This window comes from Balaenoptera physalus (genome assembly GCF_965194825.1).
Source record: "Balaenoptera physalus genome assembly, chromosome: 1".
NCBI lineage: Eukaryota > Metazoa > Chordata > Mammalia > Artiodactyla > Balaenopteridae > Balaenoptera > Balaenoptera physalus.
Window position 1 is genome coordinate 82,086,837 of NC_138882.1, and position 17,554 is coordinate 82,104,390.

General features: G+C 54.9%; 1 protein-coding gene across 1 annotated transcript in view; it reads right to left on the bottom strand.

The window, feature by feature from the left end:
• Nucleotides 1–10,869: 10,869 nt before the first annotated feature.
• The window catches only part of NTRK1 (neurotrophic receptor tyrosine kinase 1), a 19,357-nt gene continuing 12,672 nt past the window's right edge, over nucleotides 10,870–17,554 (bottom strand). Inside the window, exons 10-17 of the mRNA XM_082462396.1 lie at nucleotides 17,441–17,493; nucleotides 17,059–17,161; nucleotides 16,404–16,550; nucleotides 15,947–16,077; nucleotides 15,575–15,747; nucleotides 13,055–13,295; nucleotides 12,538–12,696; nucleotides 10,870–11,263 (exon numbers count right to left, since the gene is read on the bottom strand). Coding sequence (XP_082318522.1) covers nucleotides 11,078–11,263; nucleotides 12,538–12,696; nucleotides 13,055–13,295; nucleotides 15,575–15,747; nucleotides 15,947–16,077; nucleotides 16,404–16,550; nucleotides 17,059–17,161; nucleotides 17,441–17,493 — 1,193 coding nt within the window. The 3' untranslated portion in view covers nucleotides 10,870–11,077. The remainder of the gene's footprint in view (nucleotides 11,264–12,537; nucleotides 12,697–13,054; nucleotides 13,296–15,574; nucleotides 15,748–15,946; nucleotides 16,078–16,403; nucleotides 16,551–17,058; nucleotides 17,162–17,440; nucleotides 17,494–17,554) is intronic.

Sequence of the window (17,554 nt, forward strand, 5' to 3'; positions counted from 1 at the left end):
AAAGCGCCGAGGCCTAACCACTAGACCGCCAGGGAACTTCCCCCAAGTTTGATGAGTTTTGACAAATGTGTTCATCTGTGTAACCACCACCCAATTTAAAAAAATTTTTTAAACACTTTCCTTGGGGCTTCCCTGGTGGCGCAGTGGTTGAGAATCTGCCTGCCAATGCAGGGGACATGGGTTCAAGCCCTGGTCTGGGAAGATCCCACATGCCGCAGAGCAACTGGGCCCGTGAGCCACAATTACTGAGCCTGCGCGTCTGGAGCCTGTGCTCCGCAACAAGAGAGGCCGCGATAGTGAGAGGCCCGCGCACCGCGATGAAGAGTGGCCCCCGCTTGCCACAACTAGAGAAAGCCCTCGCACAGAAACGAAGACCCAACACAGCCATAAATTAATTAATTAATTAATTAAAATTTTTTTAAAAACCAAAAAAACATTTTCCTCTCCCCAAACTTCTCTCGTGCCGCTTTGCAGATAACGTCCCACCCGCTACTCCATCCTCGCTCCCGAACCCCAACCCTATGAAATCTCTGATCTGCTGTCACTGTAGATTTTTTGTTCTAGAATTTCGTATAAATGGACTTATACAATATGTACTCGTTTACATCTGGCTTCTTTCATTTACCATAAGGCTTTCATTCCTTGCTTATCACCGAGTGGTATTCCATTGTATGGATACATAACAATTTGTGTTTACATGAGTAGATGGGCATTGAGTTTTTTCCAGTTCTACTTAGAAGTGGGGGGACTTCCGTGGTGGCTCAGTGGATAAGCCTCCGCCCTCCCAATGCAGGGGGCCTGGGTTCCATCCCTGATCAAGGAAGTAGATCCCACATGCCACAACTAAGAGTTTGCATGACGCAACTAAAGACCCTTCATGCCACAACTGAAGATCCCGCGTGCCGCACCTCAGACCCGGCGCAGCCAAATAAATATTGTTTTTTAAAAAAATAAGTGGGATTGCTGGGTTATAACAGTTATGAATTCTTCATGTATTCTGGTTTCAAGACCTTTGTCAAAAATATGTGTTGAGGGACTTCCCTGGTGGCGCAGTGGTTAAGAATCCGCCTGCCAATGCAGGGGACACAGGTTCGAGCCCTGGCCCGGGAAAATCCCACATGCTGCGGAGCAACTAAGCCCATGTGCCACAACTACTGAAGCCCACGTGCCTAGAGCCCATGCTCCACAATAGAGGAGGCAACGCACTGCAAGGAAAAGCAGCTCCCGCTGGCCGCAACTAGAGAAAGCCCGCGCATGAAGCAATGGCGATCCAGCACAGCCAAAAATTAATTAATTAATTAATTAATTTTAAAAAACATAACCATTATTAAAATTTATTTTAAAAAATGTGTTGAGAATATTCTCTATTTGACAGACAAGCAAGTGTTGTTTAGTTTGTTGCTTTGAGAGGTGGAAGGTGAAGGGAAGGCGCGGATTGGATGGTGCTGCTCACTGGGGAAGGAAGGAAAGGAGAAGGCAAGGTTGGGTGTTGCTTTTCCTGACTCCAGTGTTACCAAAAATTTCCAACAGGGGGCAGTAGAAACCAGAGCACAGATCCAGGGCCCAGAGGCCAAAGATCATAGAGTTGCAGCATGTCGGAGGCCAGAGGAGCCTTGAAAGTTGTCTGATCCATCACTTTCGAGGGGTAAATGGGGAGACTGAGGACAATAGAGGAAGAACAGCGCTCCTCCCTCCTTCACCTGGGTCACTTGTTCTCATCCTTTCACATTCAGCTCTACTTTCCTTTCTCTGGGAGCCTTTCCAGCTTCTGGCTCTCCCTCCCCATCCCACTCCTGCATGTGAAAGTTTAACTCGCCCCCCTCTCTCGTTACTCTCAGTTCTTCAAGGACTGGGGCCAGGTCGAAATCATCTTTGTGATCTCAGGGCCTGGCACAAAGTAAGTGCACAATAATCGTTAGAGTAAATGGCTGCCACCCTGTGCAATGCTCTTCCAGGGTCTCTGGACCCTAACTCTGCCTCCTGGGCCCAGCCCTATAGCTAGAAGGATGGAAGTTCCCCTGTTGCCTCCCTGGAAGGTACAAGGGGGCCTAAGGTCCTCATTCATCCTTTTGTTCAGTAGCACTTGTTTTGTGTTTACCTGGTGTTGGGCTGCATCTGCAGGCCTGCAAGCCCTGTAATTGCCCAGCCTCAAGACCAAAGAAAGAGCCTGGAGTCATTGATAGAGACATTAATGGTTTAATAGATGGGGGATCTTACACATCTGAAGCAAGGTCCTGGAGCGACACGGGGGGTGGGGTGGGGGGGTAGGGGGGTTCCAGTTATAGAGGGAATTGATGTCAGGTTGGCACATCAGTTACCAGGGTAACCAGCAGAGGGGCTCCCCCTTTTGATAAACTACCATAGTGAAGATAGCTCTGATCTAAAGATTAGAGCAATCACTAGCTGGGGCCGGGAGCAAGTATGTAGGCATTTGCTGAGTAGGCTCTATGATTAAGAGGGAAGGTCAGTCATCGGACTAGGGTGTAGGTGAAGCAGGGGCTGGTCAAGCGGGGGATGTACAGAGAGCAAGAGAACAGCCATCTTGGGTGGCCTGATACTGGCACCCGGGGTACAGAGGAAATGACATCATGATGATGTTGATGGCAACTACTAACTTTTATTAAACAAACCCTACTGATTACTAGGCACACTTTTTTTTATTTTAATATTTACTTATTTATTTGGTTGCACCGGGTCTTAGTTGCGGCAGGCGGGCTCCTTAGTTGTGACGTGCAAACTCTTAGTTGCAGCATGCATATAGGATCTAGTTCCCTGACCAGGGATCGAACCCCAGCCCCCTGCATTGGAGCACAGAGTCTTAACCACTGCGTCACCAGGCAAGTCCCCTAGGCACACTTTTAAGACCTTCACATTTAACTTATTTAGGGGAGAAGTAAAAGTTTCCTCCCTCAAAGAGCTCACATGCTGATCGGGGAAAGAGTCAATTATTCCTTCATTGATTCATGAATAAGGGCTAGAGATATGAACAAAATAGGCAAAAATCTCTACCTAAATATGAAAGGTAAAAAAATGAAGCTTTCATTCTAGTAGTAGTGCTGGTGAAGAGGTAATAAATGAAATCAGTAAAATCATGACGCATTAGATGATAAGTGTAATCATAAAAAATAGAGAAAAACATGTAGACAACATTCATTGTCCATTGCGATGAATAATGACTTGTACGAATCTCTCTCCTCGCCTTATACCCGGAAGGAATATTCATATTACCATACTGGAATTCTCCAGAGCAAGTGGTTACTGTTCACTCAACACAAACTCTGTTATAAAATCACTATACACTTTGAAATATTCCTCAGTGACCCTTTTTCAGCTATCACCTTTAGTCCTAACTACACAAGAGTTTTCAATGTTTTTCTCTAATAGGATTGTTCCTGTAATTAGCTATAGAATAAAACCAAATTATCGATGGGCAATGAAAACAGTGCTCTAACAAACAAACAAACAAACAAAAATAGAGAAAAACAAAACAGGAAGAGTGATAGGGAGGGCTGAGGGTGCTATTTTTGGAAAGGTGGTCAGGGAAGGCCTCACTGAAAAGGTATCCTCCAGGTGAAGCCCTAAATGAGGTGAAGGACGGAGCCACACAGATTTCTGAGGGAAGGGCATTCCAGGCAGAGGAAGAGCAAGTACAAAGGCCCTGGGGCCAGAGCATATGCCATGTTCACAGACTAGCTAGGAGACTGGAACTGAGTGAGCAGCAGGGAGCGTGGTGGGAGATGTCAAGGACAGAGGTGTAACGGGGGTCAAATCTGCAGGACCTTGTAGGCTGTGGTAAGGCTGTTGGATTTTGTTCTGCATGAGACAGGGAGCCACTAGAGGTTATGAGACAGAGGAGGGACATGATTCAACTCAGGTTTTAAAAGAATGACTGTTGTGTTGAGAATAGGCTGTAGAGAGCACGGGTGGAAGCAGGGAGACTGGGGAGGAGACCACAGCACTGATCCAGGGAGCAACCTGATGGCTTGGAGGTGCCGAGGAGTGCGTGAGCTCAGAGCACAGTAGCACGTGCCCACAGAGGGAGCGGGTGCCTCTTCCCTCCAGGATGGCAAGGGATTGCTGAGGTCTTGAAGGAATTGGAGAGGGTGGAGAGGGCTCCCCGATCCAGCTTCAAAAGAGGGCTGAGTGGGACACGGGGCTGGTCTCACTGTCTCCTGGACACACAACTCACCTCAGGAGGCTGGATGTCAGCACACACCTCGCAGGCCACTCCCTGTCTCAGCCACAGCTGCACAGAGGTGCGCTCCAGAACACACAGACACAGGGACGGAGCGGGTAGCTCGGCCTCTGCCCCATGCAGCCCACGGGAGCCGAAAGGATCCCTGAGGTCCTCTCGGGAAAGCCCAGGAGAAAGGATAGCACATTCTTGCTGCTCTCTCTGCCTCTCCAACCAAGCATGTCATAAACGCTTGGCAAGGATGCTGACGACAGTGGTGAGGACGACCCGCTGACAGGGCGTGTGCCCAGCTGACCCTCTCCCTCACCTTCCTGGGTGTTAATGGGGGGTGGGCGCGCTGAAATACAAGCTATGACACACACACACCCTGCCCATTGCCCACCTTCCAACCTGACCTTCCCTCCCTATTTCAGGCTCCCAGGTCCCTCCCTGGGTGGTCTCTGCCCTGAAGCTGCCCAAAGGTCCCCACGCCCTACTGTCCCCCTCCCAGCCCTGCCTCCAGCCTGCCCGACAGTCTGCCTGGCACTCAAGCTCTGTCCCTCACCCCCTCCACTCTAGCTGTAATCACAGCTCAGCCCAGCTCCCCCTCCTGTGAATAGTTGGGGCTGATTTAGGGGCTATCAGGGGAGGGGGGTGGCTAATGGAGTTCATGGGGGGGCCGCCCTGGTGATGAAGGGAAGGTTGAGAGGCAATTAGCAGGGCTGACAGCCTCGGGAATCACCTAATGTGCCCTCCTGCCCGCAGTAAGAGCTAGTGAAGGGTTTGGGCGTGGGGGGTGGCCTTCCCCCCCCCACATCCAGGGGCGGACTTGGACTTGAGGAGGGATCTTGGCCCTCCCTCAGCAGGAGGTTGGAGGCCAGATAGCAGGATGGACTTCCAGAAAAACAAGGGCAAGGGAGGGGGGGCACTTTGGGGAGCAAGGAAGGCTGACAGAATGAGCCAGGGACTCCTGGTGCTCCATAGTCCCCCACTTCCCAACACACAGACATAGACACACACAGAGACACACACACACACACACACACACACACACACACACGAGTGCCCCAGCTGAATCCTATCCCTCACTGGGGACCGGCTCCTGATTAATACCAACATTAGCCCTGAACACGCTCCCCTCCTGGCCTCCCTGCCATTAATTACCTCCTCTCCCAGCCCAGCGAGGGGAAGCCAGCTCCTCCAGGGCAAAAGGAACAGTCTGACCCCCTGCCCAAGAAGCCACTCCCGCCCCCCTCCTCCCTGCTTCCGAAGGAAAAGAGAAGAGAGGAAGAGAGGAATCCGGAGGGAGGGACAGAAGGAAGGGAGATTGTGCCCTTCTGTCCCCAGCAGCACCACATCTCCCTCTCTGAGGCTCTCACCCCTTGGAGTCTCTCTGCCATCTAAGTTCCATCGCCACCCCTGCACATGGTCAACCTGGAGCTAAAAAACCTCTGGCTGGAAGAGGGGCCCCCTGGACGAGGTGGGCAGTCAGATCCCTCGGCCCCTTCCCCTGCCTACATCCCTGGTGACCTCGTCAGGAGTGAGACTTTGAACAGACGCGGGCAGAGAGCCCAGTTTACACAAACCAGCACACGGGGACTGTCACACACGAACACAAAACCTGACGCACTGGGACCAAAGTTACCCTGGGGGTGGGAAGGGGGCGACACACTCCACTGGGAGGGGCTGCCACCACCACACACAGAATCACACCAGAAACATTCAGTCAGCTGCTTGGAGAGGGGCAGGTAACGTATCACAGAACATTCACGTGCCAATGGAGGAGGCTCTGCCTCAGCTGAATGTGTATGAGCCTCAGGAGGAGGGATCCCTGCCTTTTCTCTCTCTCCCTCTCTCTCTCTCTCTCTCTCACACACACACACACCCCTTAAAGCAAAGGGCAGTGAACTGAAACCAAGCCCACGTCTACTCCAGCTCCCACCCCACAGTCTGCTCCCTGATCACGGCATCAAGCCCTAACTCCCCTCTCAGCCCCTCTGCCTCCCTCTCAGCCCTTGTCCCCCACATTGTGTCTCTGCATGTCTTCCTTTGAGAAAACCCAGGCAGCCCAGCTCCCACTCAAGGATAAGGGGTGGGGAGGCTTCATGAGATTTTTTCTGAGCCCCTCCCGACACCCCCGTGAGCCCCATTATAAGACCAAGCGAGTCTGGAGACCCGACAATCGATATCCCTCAAAGATGAAGATGCTAATAACTTTATCCCCTCTTGTCCTCCAACTCTCTCCTACATTAGCTCTGACCACAGGCCCCAGGCAGCTGGGACCTGCAGTGGGCAGGCCTGGAGCTGAGTAACCCCTTCAGATCCAGGTGGGAAGCAGGAAGGTAGACAGCAAGAAAGACTTCCTGACACTCAGGAGTGGGAGGCCACAGGGATAAAGGATAGAAAGCCTCAGAAGCATGTTTCCCACTCCTGGATGTATACACTGGAGACCTGACTCAGAGTCTGGGAGGATTTGTGACCTTAGAATCACCCTACAGGGGCACCAAGGTCTGAGTAATCCCTGAGGGCTTCCCAGAGGAGGTGAGCCGGGAGGGGAATTCCCACTGGGGGAAGTCAGAGAGTTGAGGGACAGGAGTTGATGGGGTGGTGAGTGGGGTCCGCTCTGGCCCTGCCATCCCTGCAGACCCAGGGCCCATCCTCCACCAGGGCCGGTTGGGGGGTACCCAGAGACCCACAGCCCATGGGGTTTCAGAGGGCGAGAGAAGCCCTCTCCTTCCTCACACACTCCACGGCCAGGCTAGACCTCTCTGAAGCTGGTGCAGCTGGAGAGGGTGGTTGGGATCAGGGGATAAGAGCTTCTCTTCTGTGAACACTATCCCCCCAAAATATTCTTCCCGCCAGCCTGGCCTATCCCACCCCAAAGACCAGGGTCAGGCCTGACACTGGGGTGCTCAAAGTCTGTCATAGGATAGAGAGAAGGAGGAAGAAGTGCGGGAAACAGAGGAATGAAAACAGCAAACATTTATATAGCACCTACCACAGGCCAGGCCTCATTGGAAAAGCTTTACACGTGAGACTTGTTTAAATCTCATAATGACCCTAGGAGATTAGTGCTATTATTATCTGCATTTTGTAGAGGAGGACACTAAGGCACAGAAAGGCGGTGTAAATTGCTCAGCATCACAGAGCTGGTAGGTACAGAACCAGGCACTCTGGCTGCAGAGTCTAGAAGCTTGATCTCCAGGGAACCAAGCCCTGGAAAGAGAGGAAGGGACCCAGCTGAGTAGGAGGGGGTGTTAAAGAGCCTCTTGGTCCAAGGGTTCAGAGTAAAACACACTGCCCCAGGGCTCTGGGCCGAAGCTGGGGCTCTCTGCTTTTTTCTCCATTCCCTATGCATGCACCTCTTGTTTCTCTGCACTGCTCTGGGCTGCCCCCTCTCTCCTTGTCTTTGCCCCTAAGTGGGCTCTCCTGGCAGCTCTGGCCCTGTCTTGTCTCCATCTCCTGGCTCCAGGTCTCTCTCCTCCCCACTGCCCCAGAGCCAGAGCTGCTCCAACTTTCCATCTTAGCACTGGAGTCTGTCAGAGCTGGTGGGGGGCGGGGCCGGGGCGGGGATGGGGCGGGGCCGGACAGAGAGAGAATCTGGGAGGGCACTGATGCTTGGAGCTGTGGAGTCCTCAGTCCCCTCTGGGGATGGTGCTGGACTGCCTGGTGGTTCAGCATGGCTGTAGACTGAAAGTTGGGGTTTCTGGGTCCTGGCTCCTCCCGGCACTGTCAGCCCCTCTCTCATTGGACAGCCTGTCTAAGGCCACGTTAGGAATTGAGCAAAACAGGCTTTCTCCAGCTGGTACTTGGAGAGTCCAGGGCCTATGGAGTACGGAATTTCTCTAGGATCTCTCTTTAGCTTGGTGGTTCAAGGGGACATAGGACAGGACAGGACATTCTCCACCCAGGCTGCCCCAACACTCTGCCTGCACTGTTCCTGGAAACCTGAACAGATGCTCCGCCCTCCTGTCGGGAATCCAGCCCCCACGGGAGCAGACAGAAAAGAGGCAGAGGCTGGTTAGGAAGGCTGAGGGGGTCAGCCTTGGAAGGCTTGGACCCCTGGGTTCTGTAGAGGGCCCATCCCCCCTGCTGGGGGCCCCTGGGGAGCCACACTGGCTTCTGCATCACTGATTCCTTCTCTCCAGAGCCCTGTGGAGATGCTGGCAGAAGCTTCCTTAGACAGGGGAGTTCAGGGTTCTTTCCTCAATGTTGGGTGTTCCTGCAGTATCCACCACCTCATCTGAGCCTATGTCTCCCAACCAAGACAGCTATCTCTGAGAGGGAGGGGTAGTGGGGGAACTACACCAGGTCTGGGGGACTCAGATGTCTGATCCCCACAGCCTCAGGTGGCTATCCCTGTCCCAGCTCCCCATGGGGTCCTCAGGGCCCCATTCCATTGATCCCCCTGCAGGCGTTCATCTCAGCTGGTGCTTAGCCCCTGGTGTGTGTGTGGCAGGGGTGGGTGTGGCAGTTAATGGACTTGGCACAGCCAGGAGGTAATTAACAGGGACGGGGCACGTGTCACAGTGGCGTGGTGGGGAGCACCATTAAAGACAATGGGATCCAACAGTTATGAGTCGGGGAGGGGGGAGGTGCCATGTGTATACATGTTTGCACGTGCATGCCTGGCTGTGTGGGGTAGGCTGGTGTGCCTGTCATCTACGTGCCCATCAATGAAGGGAACGGACTGCAGGGGCTCTTAGGCCATGAAGCTGACAAAGTGGGTGCAAGCTCCCTCCTTACCACCCAGGACAAGGCCCCAGGCCCCGATTGCCTGAAGGAATCAAAGTCATTGGCTTAAGCTCCTGTTCCCACATCGATGAAAGCTATCCAATTCCCTCTCCCACAGTCTCCCAGCATTTTCCTTTCCCTGTCCTAACCTTGTTCCCAGAACCCCTCACCTCACCTGTCCAGTTTTTCCAGCAATACCTCCAGCTGTGGTTTTAAGAGCCTCTGAGACTCTGATGCTCTTGACCTTGGTAACGCTCCACATGCCCTGGCGGGTCCCTTCTGCCACCTGACCTCCATCCCCTTTGCTTCAGTGATGCTCAGTGTGGGCCAAACCCCAGGCCCCCTACGCCTCTACCCACAGAGTCTCCAAGGCTGGAAGTGTGTACCACTTCCCTCCTCGGCCCTGAAGACAGGCTCAAGGGGCCTGAGGAGGTGGGGAGGATGGGAGTGTGGGCGAGATAGAAGGCACCCTCCAAGGAGGCCATGCTATTCTCCAGGACACTCTGATTCAGCTGCTTGTGCCACCTGTGTCTGTTTACGTCACTCATCTGTGCCTCTGTCTCTTCATCTGTGTCCATCCGTCTGTGCGTCTCTTTCTCCCTCTCTGTTTGCACCCTCTCGACAGTCTCTCAGCCTGTCTCCATGTCTTTAGGTCCTGTCCCTCTCTCTGTCTGCATTGTCTCTCTCTTTGCACTGTCTCTGAGCTCACCTGTTGGATTTGATCCCCTGACCCTGTCTCTCCTAGCACGTTCCAACCTTCTCTCCTCCCAATCACTTCTGCTTAAGCCCTCCCTTCCCGGGGGTGGCGCAGCACCAGCCCCACTCAGCCCAGGGCATGAGAGGAGGGCCTTTAAACTTGGCCCTCAAGGACCAGACCCCCCCATCAATCAGCCCGCAGCCCTGGGTCAGACCTCCATTAGCACTAACCGGCCTGGACAAGAGGCAGACACCATCGGCCTAGGCCTAGGGGTGATAAGACCCAGATTGAATCACCGGGTGGGGAGAGCTGGGCACCCAGGGACATGAGACAGTCACGCCATTAGCCCTGAGGAGCCATGGGGAGCGTGGGTTATTGCAGGAGCGGGGCAGGTGATTGGAAGTGATGGGGCTGAGGGTGGGAGGAAATTGCTCCTCCCTGGCTCCAGGGTGAGGAAGATGGGGGCAGGGCCCAGGTCCTGGGGTGGGGGACCTCACCCAGCCTCGGAGCTGACAAAAGCCTCGGGCCAGTGGTGGCCTCGGGCCAGTGGTGTTCCAAGGGACAGAGGGGAAGGGAGCGCTTACCTCCTCCCTTGGGCAGAATGGAATGGGGAGATGGCTTGGTCCTTAGGAAATAGCCACCTTGCTCAATTCCTGGCCTCCAGGTATGGATCTCAAAGCACTTAGAGCCGAGAAGAGTGACAGAGGGGAAGGAACAAGCGGTCCTGCTTCCCTCAACCATTCCTTTATCCTACTCCTTCCCTGTCCCTGCCACATGTATACACACACACACACACACGTGCATGCATGTGCACGTGTGCTCTCGTGCACACATGCGCCCACATACGCAAGCTGTCCCCCCCTTTTCTTTCTCAACCTTTTGTTGCATTGTGTGCTTGCTCTGTTCTGGGCACACCAATACAAGGAACACTCACCCCACCAATGCTTCCATCCTGTCCACCTCCACATCTAACTTCAATCCCTCCTACTGCAGCCTTCCTGAGTGAAATACAGAGATAGGCAATTAGGGTCTGAAGGTCCGGGAAGCTCGACCTGAGGCTGCCTCACCGCCAGGCGGACAAGATGACCATGGGACTGGGAGGCAACCCACCACTACAAGGTGGAGGTGACGGCTGCGTGCAGTAGGGGTAGGTGGCTGAGGTTAAGCAGAGAGGGGAAGGATCCCGGAAAGTCATCCCCCTACCTGAGTCCCCATAACCCCCTCCCAGAATGACACCATCCCAAGAATTGGCAAGAGACACAGCCAAGGGATAATAAATATAATTGCTATGGCGGAACCCTGCCTAGAGAAGCAGGGACATCCTCTGCTCCCAGACCCCACCTGTCCCCTCCCGCATGCTGAGGGTGAGTTAGATGCTTTGAGATCACCCTGGGGCTGCTGGGAGCCATGGGGGTCGCTGAGGGCAGGCTGCAGTATTCCGGCTACCCAGCCCCAGCCCTTGGGCCAGCCTTCTAGCCCAGGACATCCAGGTAGACAGGAGGGGCCTGGGCAAGGGCTTGCAGCCGGGTGTGCACATCCTTGATGCTGTGGCGTTGTTGGGGCTCCCGCTGCCAGCAGCCCCGCATAATGGCGTAGACCTCCGGTGGGCAGGCACGCGGCCGCTCCAGCTCACGTCCCTGCGTGATGCACTCGATCGCCTGGGGCCACCAGAGGGAGAGAGAAGAGGGCACACTGGGCTGGGGGCAGGAGAGTGAGGCCAGACCCAGCACTGCCTCTGCCTCATTGAAGCTCCCAAGGCAGGTCATACGATATGTCTGGGCCTCGTGGCTACTAATAATCTGAAAGGATGCAGTGAATCCCAAGATTCCTTTCCACTCTGACACTGAGCAGTGGAAGGATTAAAGCTAAAGAGACCCTGGGAGGGTTGGGCTGGGGTAGAATTGTATCCCAAAGGGCTGGAATCAGACCCTAGGAAGACTTGCCAGGTGGGCCAAGGAGGGGGAGGGGCCAAGGCATTTGCCAAATCCATCAGTTTAGTATTGAGGGCTGCATGGAAGAAGGGAAGGGTTCTCCATCTCTCAGCTCCAGAGGGCAAAAAGAAAACAGAGCAGGGTTGCAGGTAAAGGCCTTGAAAAGTGGCTGGCTTGCATTTTAAGGTAGAGGGCAACCCCACTTTTTTTCTCTTCTCTAGGTACCACTCTGTGGGGACCTAGCTGCTCTTAAAAGAAAACTGCAGCGGGAAAGATCAAAGTTAAACTCCAGGAAGGACTGCAAGAGCAGCTAAGGGATCCAAAGAAGGAGAGATTGTGGCAGGGAGATGCTTGAAGGGCCTGGAGTCTCTTCCCCCCTTCTTCCCTCCCTCGCCATTAGAGGACTTGGGTTATGGGCGGCACTAATTCCATTCCTTCTCTCAGTGCTTGAGAAAATTAAAATCTATAACCCTCTCTCCCACGCCACCAGCCTCCAGGGAGCAGACTGCATTAGGAGGAGAAATGGAAACTGACAGCTGCGAGCCAAGGAGGGGATAGGGGGGAGCTGCTCTGGGAGAGGGAACACCTGTGCCCAGCCAGGAGGGCAAGGGGAGGTGTAGGACCGTCCTTCTTACAGTCTAACCTCCAGCCTTCCTGCTGCAGTGGCAGGCCCTCTCGTATTGTGTTCCTCTTTCCATGCCTCTCCCTTTCACCCTGATGATGCCTACTAGGTCTATAAAATGCAGCTAGGGATGGGGGTCTGGGCTCCATTTATAAGTGCTTTGAGGTTCCCCCAGGAGCCAGTTAGAATAGGAGAAGGAAGAATGTGAGAAAAGAACAGGGTTGGGGTGGAGAGAGCAGTGTCAGCGGGATGCTGGATGGGCGCCCGACCTGCCGGCAGTGGGATGAGGGGCAGAAGGGGACTGAATTTCCTGAAAAAGGGACCCGAAGGGGCGGGGGAAGGGTGGCCGGCAGGGAATGACCCACGGAGCGGGGCTGACCTCTGTGTTGGAGAGCTGGTACCAGGGTTGCTTGCCGTAGGTGAAGATCTCCCAGAGCACCACGCCGAAGCTCCACACGTCGCTCTCGGTGGTGAACTTGCGGTAGAGGATGCTCTCAGGCGGCATCCAGCGGATGGGCAGCATGGTGCGGCCCCCCACCTGCCGGCGTGCGGGCGCTGCGTCACCTCCTGCGGGCGCCCACCGCGGACAGCCTCTCCTGACGCAGACCCGCCCCCAGTCCCGTCATTAAAAATAAATAGAAGTGGCTCTCCGGCCCAGGGCTAAAAGGGAAAAACCGATGGTGCCGTTTCCCTCCGCGATAGTGGAGACAGACCCTCCTCCACTGGGGGCCGAGGGGGTAGGAGGAGGGTTAAAAACCAGAGCCAGAGAGTCTCAGACACCACACCGCCTGAGGAAGAGGAGGGCGTGCCCAGCAAGGGCAGGCACTGGAGGGGGACTCGGCATTAGCGTGTCTGCAGTTTGGATGCTGTGGGAGGGGTCGGGGTGAAAGACTTACGCGGTAATAGTCGGTGCTGTAGATGTCCCTGCTCATGCCGAAATCGCCGATCTTGACCACTAGTCCCTGACCCACCAGACAGTTGCGCGTGGCCAGGTCCCGATGCACGAAGTGCAGACCCGCCAGGTACACCATCCCCGCGGCGACCTGGCTAGCCACGGCCAGCAGCTGCCCCAGGCCCAGAGGCCCTGGAGCCACGTCCTCCCCGCCAGCCAACAGCTTGGCATCAGGCCCGTGGGACCTTCGAGAAAGAGTGAGGGAGAAGGATAGGCTGGGAGGAGAGAACCCCCAGGAGCCTGAGAGAAGGGAGCCCAGGGAGCTGGGGGTTGGGGGGTGGGGGAAGGGACTCAGGGAATGGAGGAAGGAAAGAACAGGGGAGGCAGCTGTCTGGAGGGACCTGGATGGGGGCCGGCTGGTGTGCCCCACCTCTAGAGCTTCCACTGGTGCCCACACTTTCCACATTAATGCCTTCCTCTCAGGCAGCCCCCTTGAACTCCAAGCCCACTGGAGCTGCCCACTGGCCCCTACATCTCTTGCCCGGGTACACCTCCGACTCAGCCCTTGCGAAGATGCTCAGCGTCTTCCCCCAGGCCTGCCCCTGCCTCAGTGAAGGGAACATCCCCCACCCAGGCTGTGAGCCTGAAATGTGGTCGTCCTTGATTCCTGTCTCTCTCACCTTTGCCCTCGGTATCCAGCCTTCCTTCCAAAGGTTTCCAGGATGCCCTCCTCCTCCCCACAGCCATCCCTCCAGACCAGTCCCTGATCATTCATCTCCATTCCCCAAATATCCCTTCTTCTGAAGCTGTCTGACTGACGGTTTTGTCACTACTGCCCTTTCCTACTGGCCAACTTTCTCCTCAACAATTTATTTCTTCACTTATTCCAGGTAACATCTCCAATGTGCCAAGCACCAGAGCTACAGTGGAGGGTAGGATGCAGATAAACAGGTTACAGCAGTGCAGTGTGGGGGGCACCTGATGGGCACTCAGGGTAGGGATGGAAGAAGTCAGGGAAGGCTTCCTGGAAGAAGAGACATCTAAACTGACACTCAAGCCCTTGGGAAGGGAGGTGGGTAAGCCACTTGAAGGGGTCGGGGACAGGGGTGGGTGAAGGGGCTGGGAAGGAGACCCAGTATACCAGGCAGAGGTAGAGGCCCAGAGGCGAGGAGAAATAGATGGCCCCTCCTAGGGGAAGTCTTCTAGACTCATCTAGGAGCTTTCATGTTTCCCTCCTTTGGTTTACCCGTGCTCTATCCACTATATAAAGCTGCTGTTCCTCCATCCTGGACCCCAGATGGATCCTGGCTTGCATCCGGTCCCTAGCACAGAGCCCACACCGCATCTAGTGAGTAAGGGGAAGGGCTCCTCTTTGGCCTCCTCTTGACTTGGGCTCCTCTGAGCCAATTCACCTCCACATTTAACCTCAGGTCTGCCCTCACCTCCTTCCCGCTCCACATCCTCCATTGGCTCCTCCCCATGCTCAAGATAAGCTCAGACTCTGGAGTCTCTCCCAGCTGAATTTTGCAGCCTGGCTACATGAATGACCTGTCACTCCCAAAGGGATGTTTGGAGACCAAATCACTACCATCAGCTGTACAGGCACACTCATCCAGAACCACAGTCCCACGTTGTCCCTCTTACTGGTAGGGAAACTGAGGCCTGAGAGGAAATCTACTTGGCAAAATAGGCGCAGCTAATAAGTCGCAGTTGATTCCAAACCCTGGCCCTTTCCCTGCCTCACACGGCCCCAACCTCACAGGGGGTCCACCTCATCGGAGTAGGACACAACGAAGGGAATATGTGACCATCACAGTCAGGATTTGAGAGCAGGGCTCTGCCTGGGGTCACATCTCCCTGGACCATTTGTTACCTGTGTGCCCTTGAGCAAGTCACTTAACCTCTCTAAGCCTCATCTGAGAAATGGGTACATTTCTTGAAGTTATTAAAATTATCAGTACAAATTAGTTAACATATCAGAGTTGTTCTGTCCAAAGCCAAAGAAACGAATTTTTGGTAACTTTCTTCAAGTATAAATTGCCATATATGCTAGGAGACTATGAAAAATAAATATACATTTATATTATTATACAGACATATATGTATAAGCACATACAGTCATAATTAGAATGAATTATAAAATATATAGCACAGTGCCTGGAGCGTGGAAAGTGCCTGATAAATGTCTGTTATTGCTGTTATCGTAGTTATCAAAACTGCCACCTCCTACAGGCCTGGCTTCTGTGTGCCACACGCACGTGCACACACACAGTCTCTGCAAAGCCCACCCATCCTGAAGATTCAGCTCGTGACTTCTGCTAATGCAACCTCCCTGACATTGCCGCTCTGTCCTCCGCACGGACTCTCCTCACATTCACACACTTGCCTCACATTTGCCTCGCGGACAGGGCCTTCCTGCTCCTTCTTGGTGTCCCACCCCCCTCAGTTCAGCAGACAAGCAGGGATGTGCTTGTAGGGAAGGGACGACGGGCCAGGGGCCAGCGCCAGGGCCAGGCCCTCATACCGGAGGAAGCGGTTGAGGTCACCATGCCGCATGTACTCAAAGACCATGAGCAGCGGGCGGCCCTCGGTGCAGACGCCAAAGAAGCGCACGATGTGCTGGTGCTGCAACATGGTGAGCAGCTCGGCCTCCCGCTGGAAGTCCTGCCGGGCGCTCTCAGACACCTCCTTCAGCGCCTGGATGGTAGGGGCGGGGACAGGCCTGGGTGGGGGCCCAGCCTTGACCTCCCCACGTCCAAGGTGACCCATCCACCCCCAAGTCGTGAACCATGCCAGACCCCAGCCTCCCACCCACCAGCCTGAGCACCCCACCCTGGAATGATGGTGCTCTGGGAGGGGGGCCCGGGCCAGCAATATCGCATGGCCAAGGTCTTACCTTGACGGCCACTAGCATCTTGTCCTGCTCAGGCAGCAGGTTGTGGCACTCAGCTAGGAAGACCTTCCCAAAGGCGCCCTCACCCAGCTCCCACTTGAGCACGATATCTCGGCGCTTGATGTGATGAACACCTGCAGGGGGGCTTGCAGGATCAGACAAGAGCCCCAGTCTTGGGAAGGATGGGACAGGGGCAAGGACAGGACTGTCCAGCAGGGCTGTGCTCTGCACAGGGGGTGCCAGGCAAAGGGGAGGATGGACACTGAAAGTGAGCCTTCACACCTTCACCAAAGCCCCATGACATGATGTGGACGTGGGTGGCAGCGGGGTGGGAGGGAAGGCTTGTTCAGGCCTGGGGTGGGCAAAGGCAATGGCACACAGGGGCTTTTCCACATGCACACACACACGTACACACACACACACACACAGGCTCGCCCGCACCCTTGACCCAGCCCCTCACAGGCATCACTGAAGTACTGTGGGTTCTCAATGATGTGGCCTTGGAGCCCAGAGCTTTTGCCCTCGCTGGGAGACAAGGAGCTGCCACCCAATGTCATGAAATGCAGGGACATGGCCAGTCCATCCTCTGGAGCCAGCACGGTGGGGCCTGGGGAGGAGACACAGTCACATGGCGGGGTCACAGCCCAGGCACACACTCTAGCTCCTGTCAGGTTGCAGCGTGCCAGGCGACCCCACCTCATAACTTGCATGGGAGGAACAGAAGAGCTAGGAAGCAAGACAGCAGGCAGGAGGAAGGGGGGGGGCACTATGGCCATTCTCTATGTGGCTCCTGTCCAACCCCAGGCCCCGTGGGCCACCAGAGAACTCCCCCACTGCCCCCCCGCAGAGCCCAGACCTCCCAGACCCACTTAGTGTTTGACTACAATCCAGCCACCAATTAGCAGATGCTACCTCTGAAACTACCCCGGCTCCAGCACCGACACACTCATATTCACAAGCCCCATAGCCAGTCCTCGTATACCCCAAACACACACTCTGTAGAACTCCACGTGTGCACAGGCCCCCACAGAGAGGACAGAGTGGGGAAGAGCCAGCAGGAAACAAAGCCAGACGGACAGACTGACAGACAGCCATTCTGCAGCCTCCCAACTCACGGTTGATCCCAAACTTGTTCCTCCGTCCACATTTGTTGAGCACAAGAAATGTCGTAGAAAGGAAGAGGCAGGCAAAAACAGCCAGGCCCACAGCCATGGAGACCTGAGGGTGTGGGGTGGTCAGATTTGGGGGTTGTCTGCACTCTCAGAGCTCCCCCATAGCAAACTGTTTCTCCATCCTGCATAGATGCCCAGAGCCAGGCCCCCAGACCTGCCTCCTCCTCCCCTGGGGCCTCCAAGTCACGGCTGTAAAGGGGGCTGATTAAGCTCAGGCCAGATTCTACTCATCTCTGTGCTCTGACCAGAAATGACATGCAGATGAGCCTCTAGCCCGGCCTCCTGAATCTAAAGTCCTGGACAAGCTTCCACTTCCCACGCTCACCCCAAAAGGTGTTTCATCCTTCTCCACTGGGTCTCCGGATGTGCTGTTGGTGTCTATGGGGACACAGGGCAGGAAGGATAGGCTTTAGCACACACTGTGTCTCCTCTACCGACT